At 41.8% G+C, this 25,354-nt stretch overlaps 6 protein-coding genes across 6 annotated transcripts; 4 read left to right on the top strand and 2 right to left on the bottom strand.

Annotated features, from left to right (window-relative positions):
• Positions 1-171: 171 nt before the first annotated feature.
• ATC70_007132 (uncharacterized protein) lies at positions 172-612 on the top strand (the record flags this gene model as incomplete). Its single annotated transcript, XM_064826396.1, has 3 exons — positions 172-237; positions 296-533; positions 599-612. The coding sequence occupies 3 exons, from the start codon at positions 172-174 to the stop codon at positions 610-612; spliced, it is 318 nt and encodes a 105-aa protein (XP_064676494.1).
• A 66-nt stretch (positions 613-678) lies between these two features.
• ATC70_007131 (uncharacterized protein) lies at positions 679-1,943 on the bottom strand (the record flags this gene model as incomplete). Its single annotated transcript, XM_064826395.1, has 6 exons — positions 679-942; positions 1,001-1,152; positions 1,211-1,388; positions 1,456-1,710; positions 1,768-1,806; positions 1,863-1,943. 6 exons carry the CDS (start codon positions 1,941-1,943, stop codon positions 679-681), a joined length of 969 nt encoding a protein of 322 aa, XP_064676493.1.
• Positions 1,944-4,583: 2,640 nt separating this feature from the next.
• On the top strand, positions 4,584-12,011 carry RPB2 (DNA-dependent RNA polymerase II; the record flags this gene model as incomplete). The annotated part of the gene is made up of 9 exons (XM_064826394.1): positions 4,584-4,641; positions 4,701-5,455; positions 5,514-5,648; positions 5,711-6,115; positions 6,178-6,325; positions 6,384-10,311; positions 10,361-10,955; positions 11,016-11,091; positions 11,155-12,011. The coding sequence occupies 9 exons, from the start codon at positions 4,584-4,586 to the stop codon at positions 12,009-12,011; spliced, it is 6,957 nt and encodes a 2,318-aa protein (XP_064676492.1).
• A 1,282-nt stretch (positions 12,012-13,293) lies between these two features.
• On the top strand, positions 13,294-15,517 carry ATC70_007129 (uncharacterized protein; the record flags this gene model as incomplete). The annotated part of the gene is made up of 8 exons (XM_064826393.1): positions 13,294-13,908; positions 13,976-14,122; positions 14,183-14,237; positions 14,308-14,384; positions 14,436-14,766; positions 14,831-14,932; positions 14,991-15,089; positions 15,141-15,517. The coding sequence occupies 8 exons, from the start codon at positions 13,294-13,296 to the stop codon at positions 15,515-15,517; spliced, it is 1,803 nt and encodes a 600-aa protein (XP_064676491.1).
• A 166-nt stretch (positions 15,518-15,683) lies between these two features.
• ATC70_007128 (uncharacterized protein) lies at positions 15,684-18,056 on the bottom strand (the record flags this gene model as incomplete). The annotated part of the gene is made up of 2 exons (XM_064826392.1): positions 15,684-17,656; positions 17,714-18,056. The coding sequence occupies 2 exons, from the start codon at positions 18,054-18,056 to the stop codon at positions 15,684-15,686; spliced, it is 2,316 nt and encodes a 771-aa protein (XP_064676490.1).
• A 5,047-nt stretch (positions 18,057-23,103) lies between these two features.
• On the top strand, positions 23,104-24,772 carry ARH1 (NADPH-adrenodoxin reductase; the record flags this gene model as incomplete). Its single annotated transcript, XM_064826391.1, has 2 exons — positions 23,104-23,518; positions 23,574-24,772. The coding sequence occupies 2 exons, from the start codon at positions 23,104-23,106 to the stop codon at positions 24,770-24,772; spliced, it is 1,614 nt and encodes a 537-aa protein (XP_064676489.1).
• Between the last annotated feature and the right edge of the window lie 582 nt (positions 24,773-25,354).

The raw sequence follows: 25,354 nt of genomic DNA, 5'->3' as shown, positions 1-25,354 counted from the left end.
TATGTAGAAGAAATCCATTCATCCATCCATGGAAACATGATGTATCAACCAACAGAAAAGTACTCGACATTTTGACAAGGGGATCCCACATCATTTTGGAGATGCAACATGTTGGATTGACATGTCATGTTTTGTATTTGCAGCTGATTAATTATTTCTCTCACATGTAGCATGTCTGCTGAACTCGCTGTCGTTTACGCCGCTCTCATCCTCGAAGATGACAATGTTGAGATCACCGTAAGTAACCTGTCAGTGTGTGAAGGATATCATAGCCAACATCAATATCTATCTATAGGCTGACAAGCTCCAAACCCTTGTTGCCGCTGCCGGTGTTGAGGTTGAGCCCATCTGGTTCTCTCTCTACGCCAAGGCCCTCGCTGGTCAAGACCTCAAGGCTCTTCTCTTGAACGTTGGTGCTCCTGGTTCCGGTCCCGCTGTCTCTGCTGGCGCCGCTGCTGGTGCTGCCACTGATGCTCCCGCTGAGGAGGCCAAGGAAGAAGAGAAGGAAGAGTCTGATGACGATATGGGTTTCGGTAAGTCTGGATGAGCTTGTGTAGTGTGGAATCTTGAGTGTACTAATCGTGGTACTGGAATACAGGTCTTTTCGATTAAACAAATCAATCCTTGTAATCACATCAAAAATAAATGATTTCTCTATCTCTTTATTACGGCAATTATCTAATAGAATGAGGGGCCCCTAATGATGTCTGATGTTTTTCCTTGCTCCATGATATCAGCATTGTAAGCAGTGTCTACTTTTTCGTTCTTTTCGCTTGCTAGCAGTGGTATGGCATTCTTCAGTACTTGAGATGGAACACAACCACCGTCCATGTGTTCACATGTACATTCACCGCCTAAAAACGCAGGAAGATTTTCAGGTGCAATTTGCTTTAATAGCGGTTCCTTGTAATCAGATCCAAGGATTTGGATCTTAGCAATAGTCTATCGCATGGGATGTGTATCAGTAGCATTGGTAACAGCAATGTGTCTGTTCACTTACGCCAGGATCCAGCCATGCCTTGACAATCTTCCAAACATAGACAAAGGCACCAGGTGCATTGACCAGAAAGAACTTGTTGAGCGTTTCTGGATAGTACTTTTGGTCGCAATCAGCTATAGCCCTGATAAAGTTCAAGGCAGGCATATGCAATTCTAAAGCAAACCGTCTCTTAATACAATGCATTTGCACTACACCTTGAGCGCAACTTACGATGCCATCCCATGCCAGTGCAGTCAAAAATGACAGTTTCTCTGTTCACATGACGTCCAGCAGCCTTTGAGCAATCCTTCATCACGACGCGATGCAAAAACTCGTTGCAGCCAATATGATATCCCTGTACCTCTTCTACCTTGGCGTTCTTGGCAAGCTCCTTTGCACGATGATAACCCTAAAAGAAGGCAATCCACAAACGGGCCCGTTACACAATCATGTCATTTTTCCACAAAACTCCTTACCAATCTCTCGATATAAATGGGACATCCTTCTCTATCTACCTTGTGGAGACATGCACCGCCCATGTACTTGTTGATTCTCAATACGCTTTCACTGATGCCAGCAAGTGGCTCTAAATTGCTATCGGGAATACTGTTATAGCCACGAACAGCATAAAGCACTGGCAACTTGTTTTCTCGAGTGGCAACAGGATGATCATCAATGCGATTTGTTTCACGCCATTCAAACGTTTTCAAGAGTTGGTCTTTGGCATTGGCCTATCAAAAAAGTCAGTTAGTTCCATCAAGTGGAGATAGGTGAGTTGTTGTCGTTACAATGTTCCAGCTACGAGCTATCAGAAACTGTTCGAGATACTAAATGGTGACATGTGAGTGTTGCGGTGCTATTCACTTGTAAGAATTCAACTTGCCTCGTCCGTAACGGGGTATTTGATATCTGTGAGTTCTTGTCTAAATTGCTTGATTTTCTCGGCTTGCTCTTCAGGAGTCATTTTTCTATACAATGAGGGAAGAAAGAAAAGAGGGAAATGGACCCTCAATTTCTTTGTAATTACATTCACCCCTTTAATCTCAACCTTCATTGCACCGGACTATTTGATACTCCTGGTTTGGTATAATTCATGGCTAGTAGCAAGGAGATTTTTCTATACAAGATGCTTCCGTTTGCTGGATAGCAATGATTGGAAGCATGCAGCTTGCTATTTGCACTAAATTATATAAGAGGCAGTATGGTGCCCTATCGCTTTGTATTTCTGTCTTGCTGCATTCATGGCCGACAATCTGCGTATTTCTACCTTTTTACAGGTACAGAAAAATATCGCACATGGCAATTCGGCTAATCATTAAGCGTCTTGAAATGCAGCCAAGTGCTTAATGAGTTGAGTCTATGGTGGCTGATTGCTATTATCTTTAGTGGTACTCACTGTCATGTACCCCATATCTTACTGATATATATATAAGTCATTGCTCAACATTCTGCTCTATTAGGACCTTACAGAAAAAGCCTGTGTTTGCGAATTTGACTCTTCTTGATTGCTTCACGGCTATTTCAAATTCGTATACGGCCAGAGAACATACTTGCACTACCTTTTGCTCCTCGAAAATAAGAGAATCACGGCAAAATATGGACTCATATGATTCGTGTTTTCTCCTGTTGGAAACCGTTTTAAACCGCCAGAACAGCGCCACACAGTTGCTCGGATCTAGCACTAACTTTCTGACACCTTTGCTCAACTTTTTGGGACCAAAAAAAACATGGCCAAAAATCGACCAAAAAGCATGAGGTACCCCTCATGGTTTTCATTGAAAATCAAACGATCACGTTTTTCACCTTGAAAATGAAGACTTTTATTATGATATATCTTGAATCAAAATGTTTCTATCAATCTAATGCAGCCTTTGAAATCATCTTTGTGGGACTTTGACATGTGAAATTTCGACTTTTTGGCCAGAAACCTCTTTTCGTATTTTCGTAAATTATTCAATAAATTTATTCAAAACATCTATATTACTTGGCACCATTGGATGCGCCTTGAAAAGTACACCATAGAAGCTTAGAGGTGTTTTTTTTTTTGTAGGGGAGACGAGCTCCAGTTTTTATTTAAAGTCCTGTAAATGTCGCTATGAGTGATAGACAAGACTGTTGGTGGACCCAATGTCAGTCATGATGGGGAATAAATTATGGAAAGGAAGTTGGGAAAGAAATCTACTACAAATAAGGTGGGCACTTAGAGCCAATACAATCATGCTAAGTTGTCATACAGAGATACTGGATAAGAGAACATTCACCAAACGAGGACATCAGTACGACCGTAAATAATTAATCAAAATGCGTTCACTGGGATTTGAACCGGGATCCTCCCGTTGGCATACGGGAGTTTTACCACTTCGCCCTACCACCACGGGCACGCTTAGAGGTGTTTTTTTTTTTTTTGTAGGGGAGACGAGCTCCAGGTTTTATTTAAAGTCCTTTAAATGTCATACTGAGGGATAGAAAAGACTGTTGGTGGACCCAATGTCTGCAAAGAAGGGGAATAAGAAATTTTGAACTAAGTTGGGAAAGAAATCTACTGCTAATAAGGTGCGACACCTAGAGCCAAAACAGTCTTGCGGAAATCGTCAAAATATAGATAATGGATAGAGTACAAAACACCAAACGAGGACATCAGTACTACGTCAAAAATTCAGACAACTTGCGTTCACCAGGATTCGAACCGGGGATCCTCCCGTTGGCATACGGGAGTTTTACCACTTCGCCCTACCACCAGGGGCGCTTAGAGGTGTTTGGCAAGGCCATCTCATTTCATATAGTCGAATTCTACAAGATAGATTTGAATCGGTCGAATTTGACTAAATCTAACCAATCTTTAACAGAAGCCAATCGGAATTTCAATTGAGTTTGGCAGGTGGTATAACTAATGCTTCTCTCTACATGAAGACAATTTAACGGAGCAAGTAATAAAAACCTTTAAAAAAAAAACATGAAGACAATTGATGCTCCTAAAGCTAATAGTAAGAGAACTGCTAAGCAAGCAGTTTGTATGGCTTAGGCTGACTACTAGGAGTTCAATTTTGTTGCACAGCCTTATATCTGGTCGATTCAATCGCTGTAGACTACGAATGCAAAAACATATGCTTATTTGAAATGCAAATAGCACTCTTTTTTCAGATTGCGTATCCTTGTTATCTGAAAACGCAAACTTATTCAGTGTATTACCTAATTGGATAAACAAGCAAAAATGCTAGTACTTCCTACTGGAGTTTCGATAAAAGATAAGTACAGAGTAACGTCTCATTTGTTTGCTGAGTCATTCAGTCTCCACACCGATAGTCATGTCATCTTTAACAACACGTTTTGGAATGTATGTTATAATGAAGCGCAATAATTTGGCTCATATTATCACTGAATACTGCTTGGGCCTTACGCACTATAATAGGATGCATGGTCTTCGTGATGAATAGCCATGTTTTACTTGGAAAGGTAAGATGTGAATGATGACATGACTGTTTGTGTGTGGTAAAATTTTCAACAAAAATGTATTTCACAGAGGATTGAACGCCTTATCTTTCTTTTTCTTTTTTATTATTTGGCTTTCATCCTTTTTTAATTACACAAATCAACAAATAAATTAATGCTGGATACTTTGTTATCGCGCTTAAAAGAAGAGATTGCGATTGACGGTCCATCAGGTAAAGAGACCGCCTTGTATTGTCATATCCAATGCATGTAGATTGACACAACAACGCAGGTTCTAGCATTGATGCAGTTTGGAAATATGCAGAATCTATATCGAATCAAGTTGCAAAGCAGTCGAATGTATCAATTACACCTAAGATTGATGGTCCTTACAAAGCGTTCATTTGGAACTACATCAAGCAAGAACCAGAGCTAGAGTTCTTTGAAGAAGTCGTTCCGCCCGCAGAAGAGAATCAGACCAACAGCGATGATGTTCCTATGGAGGAACAACAAGGAACAGTAGATCAAGACCAACTTGTGATTGCCATAAAAAAAGAGGCAACAGAAGACCAAGACGGGGATGTAATTACCATGGACGTTTTCCCTGATGTGAATGACACTGACATTGCCACGGAGGAGGCTCAATCTGAAGACCTACTGATTGACATGTTGCAAGAGGCACAGAAGAGGGATAGGAAAACAGATGCAGTGAATCGCAAAAGAAAAATGGAAACAGCTGTCAAAAAGCCAGTTCCTAAGAAGAAAAAGATGAAATCAGCACCCAAAAAGAAGGCGCCCAAGAAGAAGCGAGTGTCTGCAGGTCATTCGGACAGCGATTTTGAGATGGACTCAGATGACAGTGAATCAGAGTATGATGAGAGTGACCTCAGTGAAGTCTCTTCAGAAGAGTACAGTACAGAGGGAGATGAAGACGTTTCCGATCAAGACGACTATGGCAAGTCAGATTACGTTAATAAGTATCCCACAATACGCAGAAATGAAGATATATTGTCGAATCCAAGAAACGTGCAACAGCAAACGAGAAAGGTATGTGTGCTTGCTATGGCTCTATGTTGTAAGATACTGATGTTTGCAACTGATGTAGAACAATGCGGATTTGACAGCTATCCAGGATATAGCGGATCTAAGTTACGATCAAGTTCAGGAACGCTACGGATCCAGTTTACGCATTATTGCTTCCGCTCGCCTCCAAGATGAACAGCTTTATTTGGGTATTCCTGTATGTATTGCCTTTAGCTGTGTCTAGGTAACATGCTACTAACACTGGTTTATTCTACATAGCCTAATGCCAACATCACATCCAGTCTTGTTGTCATTTTAAGAGAAATTATCAAAACCAGAACAAAGGGTTTATATCAAGCCTCCATCACTCGATTACTCAACCTTGACAGTCGATCCACTGGCCACTATGTCAAGTCTTTGGAAGACAAAGGCGCTATCACGCGTAGAGGTGTATCCATCAACTCAATGTATACCAACATCTGTGTTCACGCAAGATACAGTATTAAAAGCAACGCGGTGGACATGAACACTGTCGGTGACAAGGAAGCAGAAAACGAGCTACCTTATAATGTCAATGGCCACGGCAAAGTGTTTTCGCAAAAGACGTTATTGGATGCAATGGTAGATCTTGCCCTGGCAGCACCAAACGGTCTGATTTTGGCACAAGATGTATTGCATGGTTTGGTAAGTGGGTGGCACGAACAACGCTCCTTTTTCAAGGTATGCTAAGACGGATGCTTGTATAGGGGTTCAATTCAACACGCAAGCCGGTGCGAAAGTGGTTTAACCGCTCCATTGATGAATTATGCTTAAAAGGCTATTTTGAGAAGGCGAGTATCAAGCTGGATGGCTCTAGACAACATCGATGTCTCCATCTGCTCAAGGTACCAGAAGGTAAGGGTACCAGTAAACAGCACTAAAACCGCATTGTACTGATTTGTATCAATTTTAGATTATGAAGCGACACAAGCCAGCAACGAGCAAGCAACTGTCCCAGTGGACGAGCTCTCTTTTCCCATCCAGATCAAGACTACCAAAAATCAGGGTATCCCTATCCACCATTTACTCTGCGACGTGCCTCTGGAATCCCAGATCCTTGATGTGATCACTGCCGCAGGAACACATGGTGTTGTTCAAAAGGACATCTCTATTGCATTGAACTCGGATGAAATGCGCTTCTTATCAAAGGCACTAGAAAAACTATCTGAATTGAAGTCGGGCCAAGGATACGAGCAGTATGGCATTGTGCGTCATTTTGAATTCGAGGGTCGTATCAAGCGATATCGCTATTTCACATTGGCTGCATCTATCAAAGTGAATGAAGACATAGACTATATACCTCCACCCTTACCAAGCACAGAGGTCGATGAATCAAAATATTACGAAAGAGCCATCTTCAATCCAGTGCCTCATACAATGGCCAGTCTGGCCAGATACAGAAAAATGGTCAAGAAAGCGGGTCATCGAAATGTTATCTTCAAGGAAGATGTGTTGCCTAAATCTAGAAAACAAAAGTTGAACAGGGATGACACGCCTCGCACTAAATCCCGTTACTTGTTGCAAAAGGAGAAGAAGATTGCTGAAATGCTTGCTGCCGAGAATGCTGCTGCTGAGGGTAGTACTAATACTACTAGTAATAGCACTGTAGGACCCAGCAGCACAGCAACATCCTCAGATCAACCACCTAAAGCTCCAACTACTAAGGAAATCCACTCTTTCTTTCGGGCCAACCGGCAAGCTCGCATACGCAAATCCGATATGCATCTCATTCGTTCACCATCTCCTACGCCTGTACCAGCGCCTATCATTAGCCAGGAGCGACTGGCATGCCCTGCGCCTGCACCAAAAGTGAGACCAGCACCTCCTATCGAGACACCAGCGCGCAAGAAACGCAAGTATACCAAGAAGAATGCAGCGACCCAAGTTCAAGCTGTGCAGGATGGAACATCAATATCTGAGGCAGAAGCCCAATCTACAGAAAAACGCACAACTCGATCCGGTAGGGTGATTCCGTATGAATACGAACCAGCGACATCCTCAACAACACCTTCTGAAGCGCAGTCTGATTCTCCAGTTGCATTTGAATCGTCTACCCAGATAGACACACCTCCATCTGCTTCATCAGAGCCTGCTCAACCGGACGGCCATACTGCAACGGAGGAGCCAGACACATCTACAGCTGAGGGTCATGTTCAAGCTACACAATCAGAAGCATCTGCTAGCAAAAGTCCTCCTCAATCTTCTTCACCTGCAGGTGCTGCTCGACCTGAAATGAAATCCAAGCGTAAGAGCTCTCCAGCGCCTGTAAAGTCATATCAACCTCGCCGCAAGAATAGATCTATTGCTGACTATTTCAAGTTAACGCCCAAGACAACCATTCCATCCGTTGCAGCCAATGCATCAGCAGAAGCTTCTTCACCTACAGTAACTATTCCACCAGTTGAAGCAACTCCCACCAAGGCTAAAACAAAGGAAACAAAGACGGTTAGATTTGCTGAAACGACGCCTGAATGTGCATCAGAATCAGAGCAATCATCATCCAATGCCGTAACCGAAGCTAATCCAGAAACAACAGCTCGTCCATCTGAAGCAATGAAAGGTGCTGTAGAAGAATCTACCAGCAAAGACCATACAGAACAGACTACCGCAACGGACAGCGATGATACTGCTCAAGCTGATGTGGCTAATATGGAAGTGGATAAATCAGAATTAGGTCATCCAGCAGCAGCAGCAGCAGCAGCAGCAGCAGCAATTAATGAAGTCAGAGAAGATGGGCCATCTGCTGATGCTATGAGAACCACCTGTAGTAGATCAAGCACGGCCACCCCAGCTCCAGTAGTAGATCAAACTTCTGTCACTACCACAGGGGCCGAAGAATCTCGCTTGTTCCGCCGTTACCAACATGAAAAGATGCACAAGCCAGTAAATTCCTACTTGGAGGCGCGTGTCAAGATCCTCTATGAATTGCTTGACGAGCTGCGACTGGTTGAAATGGGCAACGGACTCGCACAGGAGTTTTCAGAAAGAGCAGCAGCCCAAAACAAAAACAGCAAATACAAGATGGACAACAAGACGTTATGGACAACAGCACTTGAACTCGAGAAGAGAGGCCAGGCCCAAACCACCGTTGTTGAGTGCACGCTTCTCAGTGGCAAAACGGTATATCGCAAGGTTGTGTTTCATCGTGACATGAGCCGGGACTCAGAGGAATTCAAAACCTGCATCTCGTTTATCAAGGAACGTAGAACTGGTATCTCGTATCGTAACATGCCAAAGCCTATAGTCGAAGTCGATCAAGTGGTTCGACTCTCGGATCAAGTGGAACAGATGCAAAAGGAAGCACAGGAGCTGTTGATGAGCGGCCAAGTCAAAAAGGCCAAGCAACTGGAGCTCCGTATCAGCGAGTTGTCCGGGAATCTTGAGACATTTGGAAGAACATACGGCAAGATGAGAAGTGCTCACTGGATGATTGAGGCTGTTCAATATGGTTGGATCAACGCTTGCATGGCGCGTGCCAAAGTGTTTCACAGATACTTGTTTCGATTGCTGGAGGCCAATGTGAAAGGCGTGGATCAAGAGACGCGCATTATTTCAGTCAAAGCTGTTTGCGACAACATGACATTCCAGCTGCTGGCTCAGGTCATTGGTATCTTTAAACCCACGCGACTGATTGCTGAATTCTACAAGGATGTCAACAACCACAAGGTCAAAATGGCAGACATGTCAGACGAGCTGAAGCATGACCTGTTTGACGAAAACACCAAGTTTCTGCGACGATTGAGAAGGCTATTCAATTACTTGGAGTTCCTTCAAGTCGTGTCAAGCCAGTTCACCGAAGTGAAGAACAACCCCAACTTCAAGGCGTCCAAATACTCCCATATTGCTCCCTCTTACAAGCTCGAAAGGACATTGCCCATCATTGACAGAAAGCAGGCTGAGGAACCTGTACTGCGAGAGTACACGATCGATACCATGGACGACCTGAATGACTACTGGACAGATCTCAAATATGTGTCCCTCGTCAGAGACACGGACAAGAGCACGTTAAAGGAGCTCGATGATCCCTATGAAATCGACTTGCGAACCAGCTTGCACAGCTCTAGAAACTGGAGCACACGAGCCATGTTTTCGCGAAGCCAGCGAAAGCTGCTGAACGAAAAGGTGGACAAGGCCAACCGCAAGACGCCTTTGAATGACATACATGAGATTAGAAATCTTGCCAACAAAATCAACATGCCTATCGCTACCGTCCAGGCCTATTACGAAAAAGTGGAAGCTGCTTTAGAACGAAGACTCAGATACAGCAAAGAAAAGAAGCTGGAGAGACTACTCCTGGGAGGACAGAGGAGAAGACGAGCGAACAAGATCAAGTACAATGTTTACAGCGGTCGTCGTGTGCTTACTGGGGATTCGAATCATGCCTTTGTAGCCCCCCGCAGACAGCCATCCAAAGCCGGCAAGTCTTATTTAGACGACTTGCAAGACCTGCCTGTGGTTCAAGGCGATGTATTCAAGTCCCTTATTAAGCGCAGAAGAAAGAGATCCGTCTGGACGACACAGGACGATGAAATCTTGCTGTATTTGTACATCATCTTGCGACATCGGTCAAGACAGAACAAGGCCAAGCTTTCCTGGATTCCCGCGCAAAAGGTGTTTCCAGACAGAGAGCCACAAACTTGCAGACACCGCAAGGATAGAATGGTGGGACAGTCGGTTTTCAGTGAGAAATACGAGCTCTATCTGGTTTACTGGGATGCCTTCTATCGTGAAGGCATAGCCAACGGTGACATTACAGACGCGGATCCAGGTGACAATATCAATTTGGACATTTTATCGTACATTGAGTACTTTGTTCAGAGGCTGCAAGAATTGGATGCACAGTAAGTGTTTGATAGTAGACATGGAGTACATGTGCTAACTGATTTGCAGCCCTATTGATTTACCTCTGTATAAAACACTTGCGCAGACAAACGAAATGTACGATATTGCCCGCAATGAAGCATCCAGCCCCTATTTCGAAGACGCCTTCCACGACGGAGAAAGCTTGGTTCACAAATTACAGACACTGTGTCAGGCACCATTGACGCTCCGAAAGTGCATGAACTCTCGCTACGATCAATCAGAGGCTGTCACTGAAGATGATGCCACCAACCGTTTGTGCAATGTGATCCGCGCCTACTGTCTCATGACCTTGATGACACCTGCAGAAGTGTTTGATCCATTCCACGCGTATCAGATATTGGCAAAGTTCTCTCCACAATTGATGGATGTTGTATTTGAGAGAATGAAGGCGGAGAAGACGCTCATTTTAGCGTATGGTGATCGTCCCATTCCAGGCACCTGTTGGGCTCTGTCTGCTAAATTCATCAAGAACATGAGTGGTGAATTGCCCGTTGATTTGTTCAATCAAGCCACAGAGTATGAAAAGTTCTTGGCAACGCAAAATGAAAAGTTCAAGTTTATGCCTTACCATGCCAGCAGTGGTATGATGGCGTGCTTGCTCAATGCCTTGTCTGATGATCAGGTAACATCTCGGCTATGGATAGCACAAAAGACACAAAAAGCTCACCTGTTTGGCTACTAGGTTTCCTTTGGTCTGGCCAATTTGAGTCTGCAACTAAGAAAGGTGAATGAAGTAGGCTTCAAAACAAGAGGTGTTGGTAAGTTAAAGCAGTGATCAAATGTGTGTGTGTGTACAACTGGCGTATTGACAGCAATGGCAGGCTATTCGGTCTTGACTCAACTTGGTGTGACCATTCAAAGAAACAACCAAGCAAATCAAGCCATAACAGCTGCGCCTACCTCGAGTAAGATCCACATCAAGAATGTCACCAACAAGGAGTATGATGCCACATTGTCCAACTTGCTGATCTCTCAAAGTGATAAGGAAAGTGCTCTCATCAAAGCTGTCATTCATGCGCTCCATGAACAGCATGAAGTTGGATTGACATTGTATCAGCTCAAGATGAAACTGCAAGAGCATCACCACCGCTTTAAAGACCATGATATCATCAAGACAGTACGCAAACTCTGCTACAACAAGCCAGCTCTCGTGTGCAGAGTTGGCTTCGACGCTGTTCGCTATGTACACATCAAATTTATCGACAGCTGGACAATCAACAACAAGAAGGCAAAGGATTATAAACTCACTGAGAAGGCCAGAGAAGAAGTGATGAGCCAGACAAATGGTCAGTTCCAAACTGATGTTGTCCGAAAGGACATTGTTATTCCTAGCTTGTGGATCGACATCAATGGCAACGTCACTGAATTGGTGTTGAATGGGTGTAAAAAGGCCATTCTGGATTTGGTCCTTCGAAAACCAGGCATTACGGAAGCAGATATCCATCGCCACATGGTTACAGGTCTTAGCAAGAGAGAAATACATGATGTGTTGGATATCTTGGTGGAAGAGCAAGCCCTCAAATGTATTCAAGTGCAAATCATACCGCAAAAAGAGGCCAAACAGTCGTCCATTTTCGCAAAGAAGACGGTGGTCAAGTGTTCAAGTACGGATACTATCGGAAAATTGACTCACTCGTGCTTCTGGGTGACTCCAAAGATATTTTCTTCTACTATTTAAAAATATGACACAATATTAAAAACTGCCTAGAACGTCTTTTACAAGAGCATTTGTTTTCGGTTGAGAAAATCGCATATTTATGCAAACGGAATTGTTGCATTTTAGAACGCACGAGGAAAGAGATCGACGCTCAAGAGCCATTTGCGAGATTGTCGTATGATTTGATATAGGGAATCAGTATGCCGAATGCTGTGTGTTGTGAGATTGCGTCAATTTGATAGATTCCAAGATATTCTGTAGATGTAAAAAGACACTGCAGAAATGTATGTAGCAACAAACAATGTTTGCTGTGTCTGAAATTGATTTGATCGTACCTGAAATTGCATACAGCGCACATTTGGTAGGATTTACAGTACAGCCCATTCTACTAGGATAATGCTACTAATATACATGCCGTCAGCAGACAACGCAGCTATCATGTTCGAAATGTTTTTATGTGCACAAGCTATCTTTAGATCGATGATAAATATAACCCAACTCAAGTCCTGATTATCTCGAATACACAAGCAGTTGATATTCTGACAATCCATTATTAGGCTAATAAACTTACGATTACTACTGCGTCGGGTGGCCTTCTCCTTATTACATATTGTCACTTGCACATTACGACATTATTAATCTTCGGCCAAGATGGTAATCTTAGCCACTACGTGTGCCTATTGTATGGCTATAGAATACACAACCTGAATTCGGGTTCATGCAGATCTTTTTTTTTTTTTGTGTTATGCCCAAGTACTCTTAACGTTGTCTCCCGGCTCCAACCACTATGATATGATTGCAAACATGCTGTACTTTATGTCATGATGGAGTTTTTCTATCAACGAACTTCAATCTTTTTTGGGGTATTGTAAAATGAATGTTGTTATATAAATATAAATTACTATAGATTTATTTTACGGAAACTGGAGCGGCCCACTTGACGTCGCTAGTATATAGATGTAAGCTTGCTTCATAACAGGTTTCTCTTTTTTGCAAAGCAATTAAGGTTTGCTTGAATCCGTCTTCGACATCATGACCAATGTTCGTATGATTTCAGTGCGTGTGTGTGTGTGTGAGACAAACATGAGATTAAGGCGGGAGAGAGGCTGGCTATTGTACAGTATACTAGTAAGATTACCTAGTTGTCGCTGCAATCCGAATGCCAATTGTGTAAAGAGCTTGGCAAAATACATTATTAGTTCATTTTACATGCAAAATCCATCTGGTATAAATGCCCATGTGTCAATGCCCTAGAAGCCATTCTTTTCTTTTTTTCCTTCTTCTTTATACCAAACCACACAGCATGCCATACTCCAATCGAACTTCTTTCATGACAGCAGAGCAGGACTCTCCACGATCATCTCATAAAACATCCTTGGAGCACAATCCCACAACCAACTTTTATCATAACGAGTTGCACTTTTATGGGAAATCGACATTGCACTCACATCAGAGCCAGCATGATAAATCCACGACAGAAGCTCAGCTATCGCTATCCTCATCCATCTCAGAGGACATTGAGTCCAGCCACACAGTGATCAATGGCTCATCACAGACAGTATACAGCTTACCGGAGCATCACACGATGCACAAAGCAACAACCGGTGGTAAAGCCGAGGCTGATCCGAATCACTACACCACCATCATCGATTCATCAGCCACCACTACAGCAGCATCCGCATTGCCAGAGCTAAAGACATACCCCATAGCTTGGGTACTTTTGTTTTGTATCGTGCTTATTCGTGCTGCTGTTGCTATCTTTTCCAACACATTCAGTCCTATTCCATCAGTTACAGCTGATTTTATGGGTATTTCACTATCCAGCATCAATTGGCTGTACAATACAATGGCCATATGTTACATTGTAGCAAGTTGCTTTACCAGTTATCTGTACAAAAAGATAGGCGTGAAATGGTCGGTAAGTGTTTCGTGTTGGAGTGCTTTGGTTTGAGCTGTAGCTGTACCTAACGATAGTCTCATTGCAGCTGTTTCTCTCGGGATTCATTCTATCCGTTGGCTGCTGGATCAGATGGATTGCTGTAAGAATCAACCCACCCTCGTTTCCTATACTAATGTTGGGTCAAACCATCGCTTCACTCAGCTCTCCTATCAGCTTGAATATAATGACAACGGTAAGCATATCTTTTTTAAAGAAAAACATGGTACAATTCATTAAAGACGGCACAAATTAGTTTGCGGTGATCTGGTTTACTGAGAATAGGAGAGCAACGGCTGGCATGTTTATTGGTAAGTGTTTCCCACCATGCCACTATCATCCCACAACCTCGGTTAATCATGATGCTTGTGGTTTCAATAGTCTCCAACTATGGTGCCATTATTGCCATGTTCCTTATGCCTGCTCTTGCTACAGGCAAGGATAAAATCGAGTTGACAGTAAGATTTATTACTTTGTTTTACGGCTCGCCTGTTCATCTATACACATAGGTGATTGTCGTAGCTAGCATAGCTACTGTTGCCACAATTCCATTTCTCTTTTTCCCTGTCAAACCACCTACGCCTGCTTCTCATGCTGCCGCTGTTACAGAAGCCCAAACAGGAGTATCTGATAAACCCCAATTGACACTACTTCAGGGAACAATGCTTTTGTTAAAGAATCCTCATTTCTTGATCCTCCTCATCATTCACAGCTTAAATATTGGTTTATCTATTGCTTGGAATGGTTTAATGAATCAGGCCATCGCTCCTTATGGATACGCTGATAATGAAATTGGTAACATTGCTGCCATTGGTGTCGTTGGAGGAACATTTGGCTGTCGTAAGTGCTCGTAATAGAATCCATGTTGGATGATTGCATGATTTTAATAGTATCCATTTTGTAGTCATGTCAGGACCTATCATTGATCGTACCAAACAACACAAGGTACTCTTAAAAATCATGGCTCCTTTGATGTTTAGTACGTACGTAGCTTTTATATTTGTTGGTAAGATGATTAGCATTATTGGTCATAAGCATACGTCTTATACACACATTTATTGCAGTCAAAAAAGACTCCTTTGCCGCCATCTTGTATACCAACATGCTCAGTCAGTTCTTTCTTAGTTTTATGGTCCCTGTTTGTGTCGAACTGGGCGTTGAAAGTAAGCCATTTCAAGTCAATGCCATTGCCTATGTTAGCTAACATTACATAGTCTCCTACCCTGTTACGGAGTCCCTCTCTACATCTATTCTGTGGCAAGTATCTCAACTCGTAGGCTTTATTCTAGTGCTTGTCATGGATCTGTTTCGTGATGTTAACGGAGAGCCCAAGGACAATCTTTACAAGGCACTGATTTTCCAAGCAGCTATAGCCGGTGTTTGCTTCTTTTTCTCCATGATTTTCGATGGGCCTATGGCTAGAACCGAGGCATTAAAAGTTAAGGAGAAAGCAGCGGCTGCAACCGCTCAATCTGAAATCATTGCGACTAATACATCAATGTCTCAATATCATTATGACTCTGCTGATACAATGCAAACTTTGACAGAGGCAAATCAGGCCAGAACTCAACGTTGTAAAGAGGAAGTCTAAGCTGGTTTTGTATATATCTCTTATCTATCGTCGTCATGTACATAACATACAGTGAGAACGGTAAATTTTGTCTGTACCGCACACATTTATTTCTTATACCATTAAAAAAAGTTGTTTGATATCAAAGTAATGAAATAAACGACTTGAATAGATAAATCTACCTTGCTTAAGCAGCTTGCTGCTTGTTGTATTTTGATCTTTTGTGGAAAACTCGAAGAATAACTTTTGGATTGCGTTTATAGCGTATGGGAACAAGTTGCATTTGATGAACACTTGTAAGATGCTGTCTCAAGGCTGACTTGTATTTGAACAAGCTGTTGCAGACATCACACTTGTAATCATTGCTGTTTGAATTTAGGTTTGGTAGTTTGCTTGTACCTTGCGGCTTTATCTTGCTTCTTTTCTTGCCAAATGGCTTAAAATGTTCCAAAGGTGGTAGCAGACTTTTCTTCTTTGTAGGAAAAGCGACTGGTTTAGATTTTGGCAAGGATGTATTGAATATGATGCCTCTTGATCTTGTTGTAATAAAGTTGTGTAGTTCGCGCAAATGCGTCCTAAATTTGTCTTGGTCCTCACATTGCATTTCGCAGTAATGACAGTAGTTTTTTGCTTTGTGTAGGTCGGTTCTCATCTTGCCATTGCCGCCTCTCTCTTGCTGCTCGGGTGCCGTACCCATATCAAGGGCGGTCTGTAATGCATCAGAAGGCGCTGCTATTTTTGTTGCATCTGCTGACTGTAATAATAGACTATCATGACCCGATATGCTTGAATGAGCCTCTATTTTATTAGATACCGGGTTCGAATGATCGCCCGCGATAAAGTATGTTGATGTCGGATGTTGTTGCTCGTTTTGTTTAGAATCTACCAGAATATTGTGAATTACTGTAAAATGGGACTTGTAGGAACTCTTTGATGGATAGGTTTTCTCGCAAGCACTACAATAATAGTTAGGGTCATGAATATCTGGCTTGACATGGAAATGCTTGATTCTGGATCTCGGATGCTGAGTTGTGATATGCGCCACATAAGTCGAATAATCGAATACAGTTGTGTTACATGCACTGCAGTAGTACTCTGATTCTGTGGTGTTGACGGCTGGAATTTGAGCTGTAATTTTTCTGACAGTGATATTGTGAATACTCCGCAAATGGGTTCTATATTTCCTTTTGGAAGAATAGGCCATTTCGCACGCCTTGCAATAGTAGTTTGGTTCATAGATGTCTGGCTTGGCAGTGATATGTTTGATCCCGAGTTTTGAGTGATGAGATCTGATGTGTGTCAAGTAATTCATGTATTCTTTGATCGACAAATTACACGCATTGCAATAGTATACTGGCTCTGTTGGAGAGCTCATCACTGGAATTGGGAGTTGGTTTTGCGTTGGCTGTGCAAGAACCATTTTGTGAGTTAATCTTAAATGCTTTTTGAATAAAAGTCGTGTGCCATATCTACGTTCACAAGCCTTGCAGTAATAGTTGGGATCATGCACATCTGGCTTCAAGCTAAAATGTCTGATCTTCGTCTTTGAATGAGCTGTTTTAATGTGCCTTTTTAGCGCTCTTCCATCTGGTAAGTATTTGTTGCACCCGCAACAATAATGATTAGGCTCTGCTTCCAGCTGGTCGACGTTTTCCAACATTGTTATTCTTATCAGTTTATGAATTGCTCGTAAATGCCCTGTATACTGCAGTCTTGATGCAAAGTGTCTTTCACAGGCATTGCAATACCAATTGGGGTCGTTAACATCTGGCTTCAAGTGGAAATGCTTGATTCGGCTTTCACAATGGGCTGTTAAGACGTGCTTCCTGAATGACACTTGATCCTTCATGTATTGATTGCAACCGCAGCAGTAATAACTTGTCTTTGTAGAGCTTTCAAATTGTTGCTGATCCACATTCTGAGTGTTGAAGTGATGTGTCCGTCGTAAATGTGCAACATACCCGGCCCTCGTCTCAAAGCGTCTCTCACAAGCGTTGCATACGTTGTCAGGGTCATCGATATCTGGTTTACAGTGAACGCTTTTGATACCTTCCTCCGAGTGATTTCTGAAGACGTATTGGATGAATCGGGTGTCCGTTGGTATATTGTCGTTGCGTCCGCGGCAATAGTGTTCGTCTGCAGTAGCATCCTCATCAGCTTCTGTATGGCCCAATACGGTGAGTGTATCTCTCAATGGTCAACCTAGACTTATACTACCTTGAATCGTTGCGCTCTCCTGCACCACCGCGTCCGGTTGATTCATAGTTACTGGCTCTCCTTTTACAGTGGCTTCATCAACATCCTCTCCTTTGGCTGGATAATTAAGATATTGTGCGTCGCTGGTAGAGTAGACTTGATCCATGCCACCTTGCTCTCTTTTTCGCTTTGAACCTATAGCGATTTGGGGATCGAAGCGGCAATCAGGATGCGCTTGAGCCAAGAGTTCAAATGCACCGTCTAATGTGTCAGATTCCAACTTGATAGCTGGTTCTTCCGTATCAGTTTCTATATGAGCTGTCCAAGACGGTCTGCTGTCGTTGTATGTATCACTACCTGACATCTACATGATAAGAATACTGCTGTTTGCATGGCAGCAAATCCCTTACTTACTCATAAAATGCAACTCGGCGGAAAAAAGACGTCAGGCATGACAATCTCTCAAGTGTTGCAAGATATAACCCACTCAACAAGCCACTCTGGACATTTTTCGTTTCATGCATAAAATAGAACCTCAACATTGCTTGACAGGCTGACTTCTTAATACATGCCCGACAGTAGTTATTGTTGCCTGTGTAGTTGGGCATCAACTCAGGATTTGCATTAGGGCCAGCATATTTGGGATGGCAACTTAGGTAATGTTCTCTGCGACAGGGTCTTTGATAAGTTCTTTTTTTGCTGAATGCAATTCCACAAATTTTGCAGTAATAGGAAGAGACTATGCGCAAGGGTACTTCGACTTCAGTTGTCCTTCGACTTAATCACATCATTGGTTATATTGGGATCGTCAAGTAACTTGGCACAGTAGTTGGCAATGTTGCTTTCTGCTTTAAAGAGAGGATCATCAGGAATCTTGTTTATGAAAATGTTCTTGGTTTCTGCCTTTTTTTATGGCATCTATTGTCGTTTCTTCTTGTTTCACGCTTACAATACAGCTGAGCTTCTTCTTGATAGTCATTCTACAAATGGTTTTATAGTTGCGAGAGGAAAGAAGACGCATGTACATGTCGCATTATTGACACGAAATTTCAAGCTCATCACAGGTTGATGTTTATTCCAAGTATTGCTAGTCTCAAGGTATGTGGCAAACAGTTGTATTAGTTACTATCATGCTTGACGTACTTTCTTGTGCTTGAATTTCATATGATGGACCCTCTTGCAATGCTTTCGATAGCTCCTGCTAGATTTTTTATGTTTTTTGCATACACAGCAATACCAATCACGATTGTGTGGATCAGGAAGAAGGGTATCATCTGAGGTGTCTTTAGCTTCATCTTTTGAATTTTCCTCCACGTATAAATAGTGGACTAGGCGCAAATGTATCCGGTAGTTCCAGTTTGATAAAAATGTAGTTTGACAGCTGCGACAATATTCATGGGCATTAATATCAGGCGATATTCTGTTGAGGTTGGGTATAGTTTCTGCATATGGATCAGTGGGTGTAACATCTACGATGGCCCTAGATCCTTGTTGATTGAGATCTGCAGAGCCAAAGGACTCATCCACTTCTTCTATCTTAACTTCTCCATCTTTGATTACGTGCGAATCTTTCAAATGACCTTGTAATTGAGTTTGTGATGGAAATTTGGTCTGGCAAATCAAGCATGCGTATCCCAGATCAGACAGTTTCGGCAGCCTTTTGTGCTGTAGTAACATCTTCCTATGATAGTGCTTTAAATGCCTCACATACTTGGCGTTATTTTTGTACTGTTTGTCGCAGTAATAGCAGTAATTGAACGGGAGCGTTATTGTGGGCATTTTGTTGGGATCCGCGCCATGTTCGTGCACTTGATGCCTGTAATATAAATGTCGTTGATAAAGCTCTTGCGTCAAGTAGGTGATATTGCAAGTCGAGCAATAATTTATGGGGTCGGCAGCTGATAACTGATTCAAGTGATGTTGGCTCTGTAAATGATTCTGATGTTCCCATGATGCCATGAAATATACTTTGCACACTTCACAATAATAATTCAAGTCAATAGGGCTTGATCCAGTGCCTAGCCCTTTTATTTGATCGTATTGCGATGATATATGATGCACCGATTGTATATGCTGTTGGTAGTACATGACAGAAACGCATTCTAGTTCGCATGGATGACAGTAGGTGTTGAATTTGTCAAGACTAGGCGGTAATTCAGGGTGCTTCGTCATGTCGCAATCCTGATCTTTGTTGTGAACCACTTGCAAATGAATTCGAAAATAGCTGTAACTTGTGGTGGACTCGAAACAAAGATTGCACTGATAAATTGTAACGCCTGAAAGCAAACTGTCATAAGTACTCTGGACCGCAAATCTGGATTAACATCAATTATATACTACTTTCTAATATGGGGTTCTTCGGCAATGCCTCTGTATTCTCAATCAGGGTAGTTAGGGTTATATTTGTAGACGGCATATGGCTGTTTTCGTCGATACGCACTTCGTTGTAACCAATGCCAATTTGAGGCATACTACTCATAGGATTAGTAAGAGGTACGGATATATATACACCTTATCTTTGAAAATGCTTACGGACTGTCCATCTTTCTTGTGCATTCGCGAGCCTCTTCAAGCGCATGGTTTACTAAAGCGCTGTTGTCTACTACATTTTTTTCGTCGTGAACTGCAGACTGGATGGTATTTATATAGTTATCAATATCAATACTTTGGAAGCTCATAAAATCGTTCTATTTGGTGATCTCCTAAGTGAGAAGATGCGGTAGCGAAAAAAAAAAGTGTTAAATGAAACCTACATGATCCTTTCCTTGCTTTGCTGCATAGAGGTAGTTTAAAAAATCTGATCAGTTCGGCCGCAAGCCACTCTCCTAGAGCTTTGGCAGTCTGTGGCACTTGCAACAACTGATTATAATGCAAAGGGCGTACCAATGTTCCTTAGAGCTAAGTATTAAGTCATGGGTGCAAAGCCATAGATAATTTGCAAACCATTTGTTATTCATTTTCCTAAGAGTTTGAATCGAAATGTACTGTTCAGGAACGAAAGTTTACCTAATCATGCCAACACTCAATGACTCAGTCAAGGGAAAAAAAGCACAAACAAAAGCCAAATGGAATGTAGTATGAATTAAAAATTGTCTTGTTGCAGGCTATTCTACATGTATCGATTGTAAATGAAAATTGTATAGTGGTTTATTATTATCCTGCGGCAGCTGCGAACATTCGTATGACCTGCAATGTTAGACTAATAAGTTGTAACAATTACTGACAGATCTGTCGCCTGCCAAACGTTATTTGCAAGATCAGCTCTCAAGTTGTGCTGATTCTGCAAATAGTATGTGAAGTCCATTCTTTGTCTGGACCTTCCTCATTACTATTGCAAAAGACGATATCTGTTCATGACATATGCACCTATTTGAATGCGTATTTTTCGTATAGGAACCACGCATACAAAGGCTATAATACACTAGCTGTGCACATCCACTATTAAAGTACTGATATAATTTACATCTCAAATTAGAGCAGGCTCACCAGTCTACCTGGGCAGCATCTTTTGGGCACAGTTCTTTTCTTTTTTGGAGAATATTCAATCCTTCGTAGTTTACAATAAATCCTCGTAGGGCCAACTCAAGCTCATATTGGCATACGCAAGCAAAGGAGTGCTACCCAAACATTTAATGATTGACCATCAACAGAAATTGATTCCTTCTTCAATTAGATTTTCGCCTTTCGGCATCTCACTTCTGTTTACAAACGCTATTATTATGAAACAAACTAGCGTAGCAGTTGCTTTATAAGACTGTCAGTAGAGCAGCCTCCACAAAAGACTGTATCAATTTATGTGGGAGCACAATCCTACTATGAAACGGTCCAATATGACTTGTAGACGAACGGAATCGTAGGAGGGGGGTATAACTTGGAATCATTGCGCGCAATTTTTTCTCTGCTTGGTTTACTTTCTCTTTTTTCTCTTATAATTTCTCTTTGAATTTCGATTTTGAAATTCGAGCTTTGAAAGTAGCAAGTTACTATGACAGTTTTTTGCGTAGAAAATGATGGTGCAATTTGATTTTAGATTGAAAGCGGTGATGATGAGGAATTGGAGATTTGAGAAAATTGCAAATATTGGACAGATGCTGTTGGTAAAACTTTTTAGATTAGTATATAAACCTGGGTCATATGTCTATTAAAAGTTATAGAGGATACTTTGGTTGAGTAGATGATGTTTGACTTGAGGCTATTGAGGACAGTGTGGATGAGTAATGAGAAAAGATAGTAAAAATGAACAATTTTCAAAGGGCTGTACCGCTGGATTCTACTATAGGCATTTTATGTAATAATAGTATATGCAAAAAGCATGTCGGAAAAATGTGAGCGGAAAGGGTTTGCCAACAAAATCGAGTGAATCATGTAATCTTATCTATTTGGAAAAAAAAGACATAATCAAATAGAGCCTTCTTGGAATACCGAAGCCTGGAATACAGATTGTTTCTTTTTTAAGGTTACTTATTGACGTATCATTTGATCTATATACTTCTGCAAGCAAAAATAATTATGATAAAGAGATATATAAATGGGAGGGAGGAGACAGTGGAAATAGGAGGTGATATACATATGTATATTTTGGTAGCTAACCCAGACGGGCGCTTCTTTGTAATGATTCGCGCTACATATGCTTCAATCATGCGGATTGAAACATTAGTATAGGATATAAATAGCCTTCTTTTTGACAGGTATAAAACGTTAGTGAAAATATCTGTCTTTATTTCTTCCTATACTCTTATAAATCCACCATTTAATCCTAATACTGCTTTAATAATGTTTATATATATTATATAGTAAGTATTGCTCATGGTTAAGGACCTACAAATAGTAACACCAACCTGCCCATTACTAATACATCTGTCTTCTTCCCACTATAATGCCATTGTACTCCCATTACATTCTTGAAGTTATAGTTGAAGATTACAATAGTGAATGTTTACAAACCCCAGAGAGTCTTGCATCAGATCAATGCAGTGTATCCAAGGATCTTTGTTCGATTCAGTTATATTTATGAGGTTGAAGTAGAACACTGTTGTATTCGCCAGTATGCGAGATATTTCATGCTTTGGTATTACAATGTGTTTAAAGCATCCCGTGCAGCATGCTATCTTTATCTTTTACTGCAAGTCCAATTTCATTGATTTTTTGAAGCATAAAGTATCAGAAAGATTGAAGCTTGGCTTATACAACTGATGGGCATATCTGCAGCCTCGCCGTAAGGCTCCGCGTAGTACAAGCTCAATTCCATTATGCACATTTGACACTCGGACTTTCTCATACACACTACCACTGTGTGTGACTTGTTTTTACGATAAACTCGAAGGCAATGCAGCAAACTGTCTGATTCTGCAGCTCTTTTGATTAGAATCTTTACGAAATACCACCAAATGCCCATTAAAATGCCCACGAAAATGCCTACCAAAAAACTTATCGGCAATCCAGCTTTGAATCTTATCCACAACCTAAAGCTGTTAGGATTTGATGACTCCAAGTATTGCAAAGGCACCTTCAAGTTGAACAAAAAGCTCTTCACTGATCGAGCCACCAACAACGACAAAGCTTTGGAGTACATAAGTCTGTTTCTATTCCGCAAAGTCGACAAACTTCGTGTCAAGAATGAACTGCTGCCAACTTTGGCCAATGGAGGCTGGTGGTATTTTATCCACAAAATCTTTAAATGGCTCCAGGAAATCCGCAGAGAGACAGATCTATTCAAGCATGTCCCTCTTCGTGAAAGTGAATTGCGTACCAATCAAGGCGTAAATTTGATCAAGGTCATGGCTGCGTTCTCCACTTATGTCATCCAAAGCACTATGAAACACGCAGGTAAGTTGAATTTTAATACATGATTGGAAACTATCTAAACAACAACCATTTTCAGATGTTGGCAAGATCTCAACTTTGCCTAAGGCTGTAATTCAGGACAGCATTGTTCAAGCAGATCAATCCTCTGATTTGAATTCAGAAGTCAGCAGCACTCATGTCAGCAAAGCAACCAAGGCAACTGAAGAAATCAACGCAGAATTATCTTCTTCGCCACCACCACCTCCACCATCTCCACCATCACAAAATACTATTCCTCTGGAATTACACTTAATCAGGCGCTTCAATGGCCATATAGGATCCATCTTTCGTAATCCGCACTCTATGCTGTCAAATCCAGTCAACCACGAACCAGCTGTCGTAGAAGAGTCATTCACCCTAGCTCCTTATGGACAACCATCCAGCTCAGTCTCCTTTGAATCATTGAGAGCTTTAGAAGAATCGTCCACTTCAGTGCCTATTGAACAACCAAGAATTGTGGAAGAAACACCGACTACAGTCATTCCTGAACATTCAGAAACTATAAACGAATCTCCAAGCACAGTGTCTGTTGAGCAGCCGTCAGCTGTAGAAGAATCATGCATTCCAGCCGTCCCTAACCACTCAGACACATTAAGCATAGTCTCACATTTTACTGATCAGCCAAACTTTACGGAAGAACTATATAGCTCCGTTCATGTTGAAGAACCAGGCACCGTTGCTACACCAGAAGTTGCTGCTGAAGCACTCTCACTCAACACTGCTACAAGTAGCTCAAGCTGCCCTGAACTTGGCACAACAGAATCCCAAGTTCCCAATGTGAATGTGTCAAATACACAAGATCTCATGAACCTTATGTACTACCTTCCTGGTAGTACTGAAATTGCATCACCCATCTATATTCCACAGCTTTTTACCCCAAATCAACAACGGGATGTACCTGATATAACAATGCCATATACCGCTTCCACAACACAAAATACCAGCTCAAGAAATATCTTTAATCAGTTCAACTACATGACTGAATCGCACCAATTGTCATTTTCCCACAATCCCTCGTGTTATGATCCAGGCACTGCATCGGTATTACCCCCCTCGTCCTGTACCAAACGAAAGCTTGAGCAAGATGACGACCAAGATGAAATTGTGGTGCCTTGTTCTCCCCCTCGCCAGAGAAGAAGAGTTGTGTATGACGATCGCGATGAAGGCGCCACGACACTTACAACAAATGAGATGAATCTTGTGCCACCACTCATGAGCGAAGATTTCAGCATTTAATTGAATCACTTCTAGGCGTTAAATGGCCTCTGTCTCAACTATATGTATTATAAAGAACAATTGTAAAGTGAAGTGTAAATATCAAAGTTTTATTATTGTATTGAATAAAAGTATAAATATCTGTAAATTTACATTTTTTATCGACGTGTTGTGCTCGCTTCCCAACTGCCGTGCTGAATCAAGGTTTGTTAACCGGCATAGCCAGCTGTCTCTCGTAACTGTCATCACAGGGCTTGAGGAAGATGCCAGGCGTCCTTGGCTTCGTGTTGAATTGTAGATATTGTCATAAGAAATAGCCGAGAGACATCAACGCATCAAGAAGCATTTGGATGATTGCCTGGTCAGTTTGGAGCGGGGGGGGGGGCAGCGGTTCCACGTGTCTCTCAGAGACCTCGAAATTGGTTCTTTATACAAAATCAGATACCATAACAACTGATGAAAAGCGAATATAGCGCAGTAAATATTGATACGTTCATACAAAGGGCAGATCAGGATACCTCTGATTAAGGGTGTGTTTATTGATCCAGACAAAAGTAACTCATGTTTAGGCAACTAAAATATTCTCAAGTATGTATCAAGAAA

This window comes from Mucor velutinosus, assembly GCF_035048745.1.
Source record: "Mucor velutinosus strain NIH1002 chromosome Unknown tig00001549, whole genome shotgun sequence".
NCBI lineage: Eukaryota > Fungi > Mucoromycota > Mucoromycetes > Mucorales > Mucoraceae > Mucor > Mucor velutinosus.
Note: the sequence above shows the minus strand (reverse complement) of the source record. Positions and strands in the feature narration are given on the sequence as shown.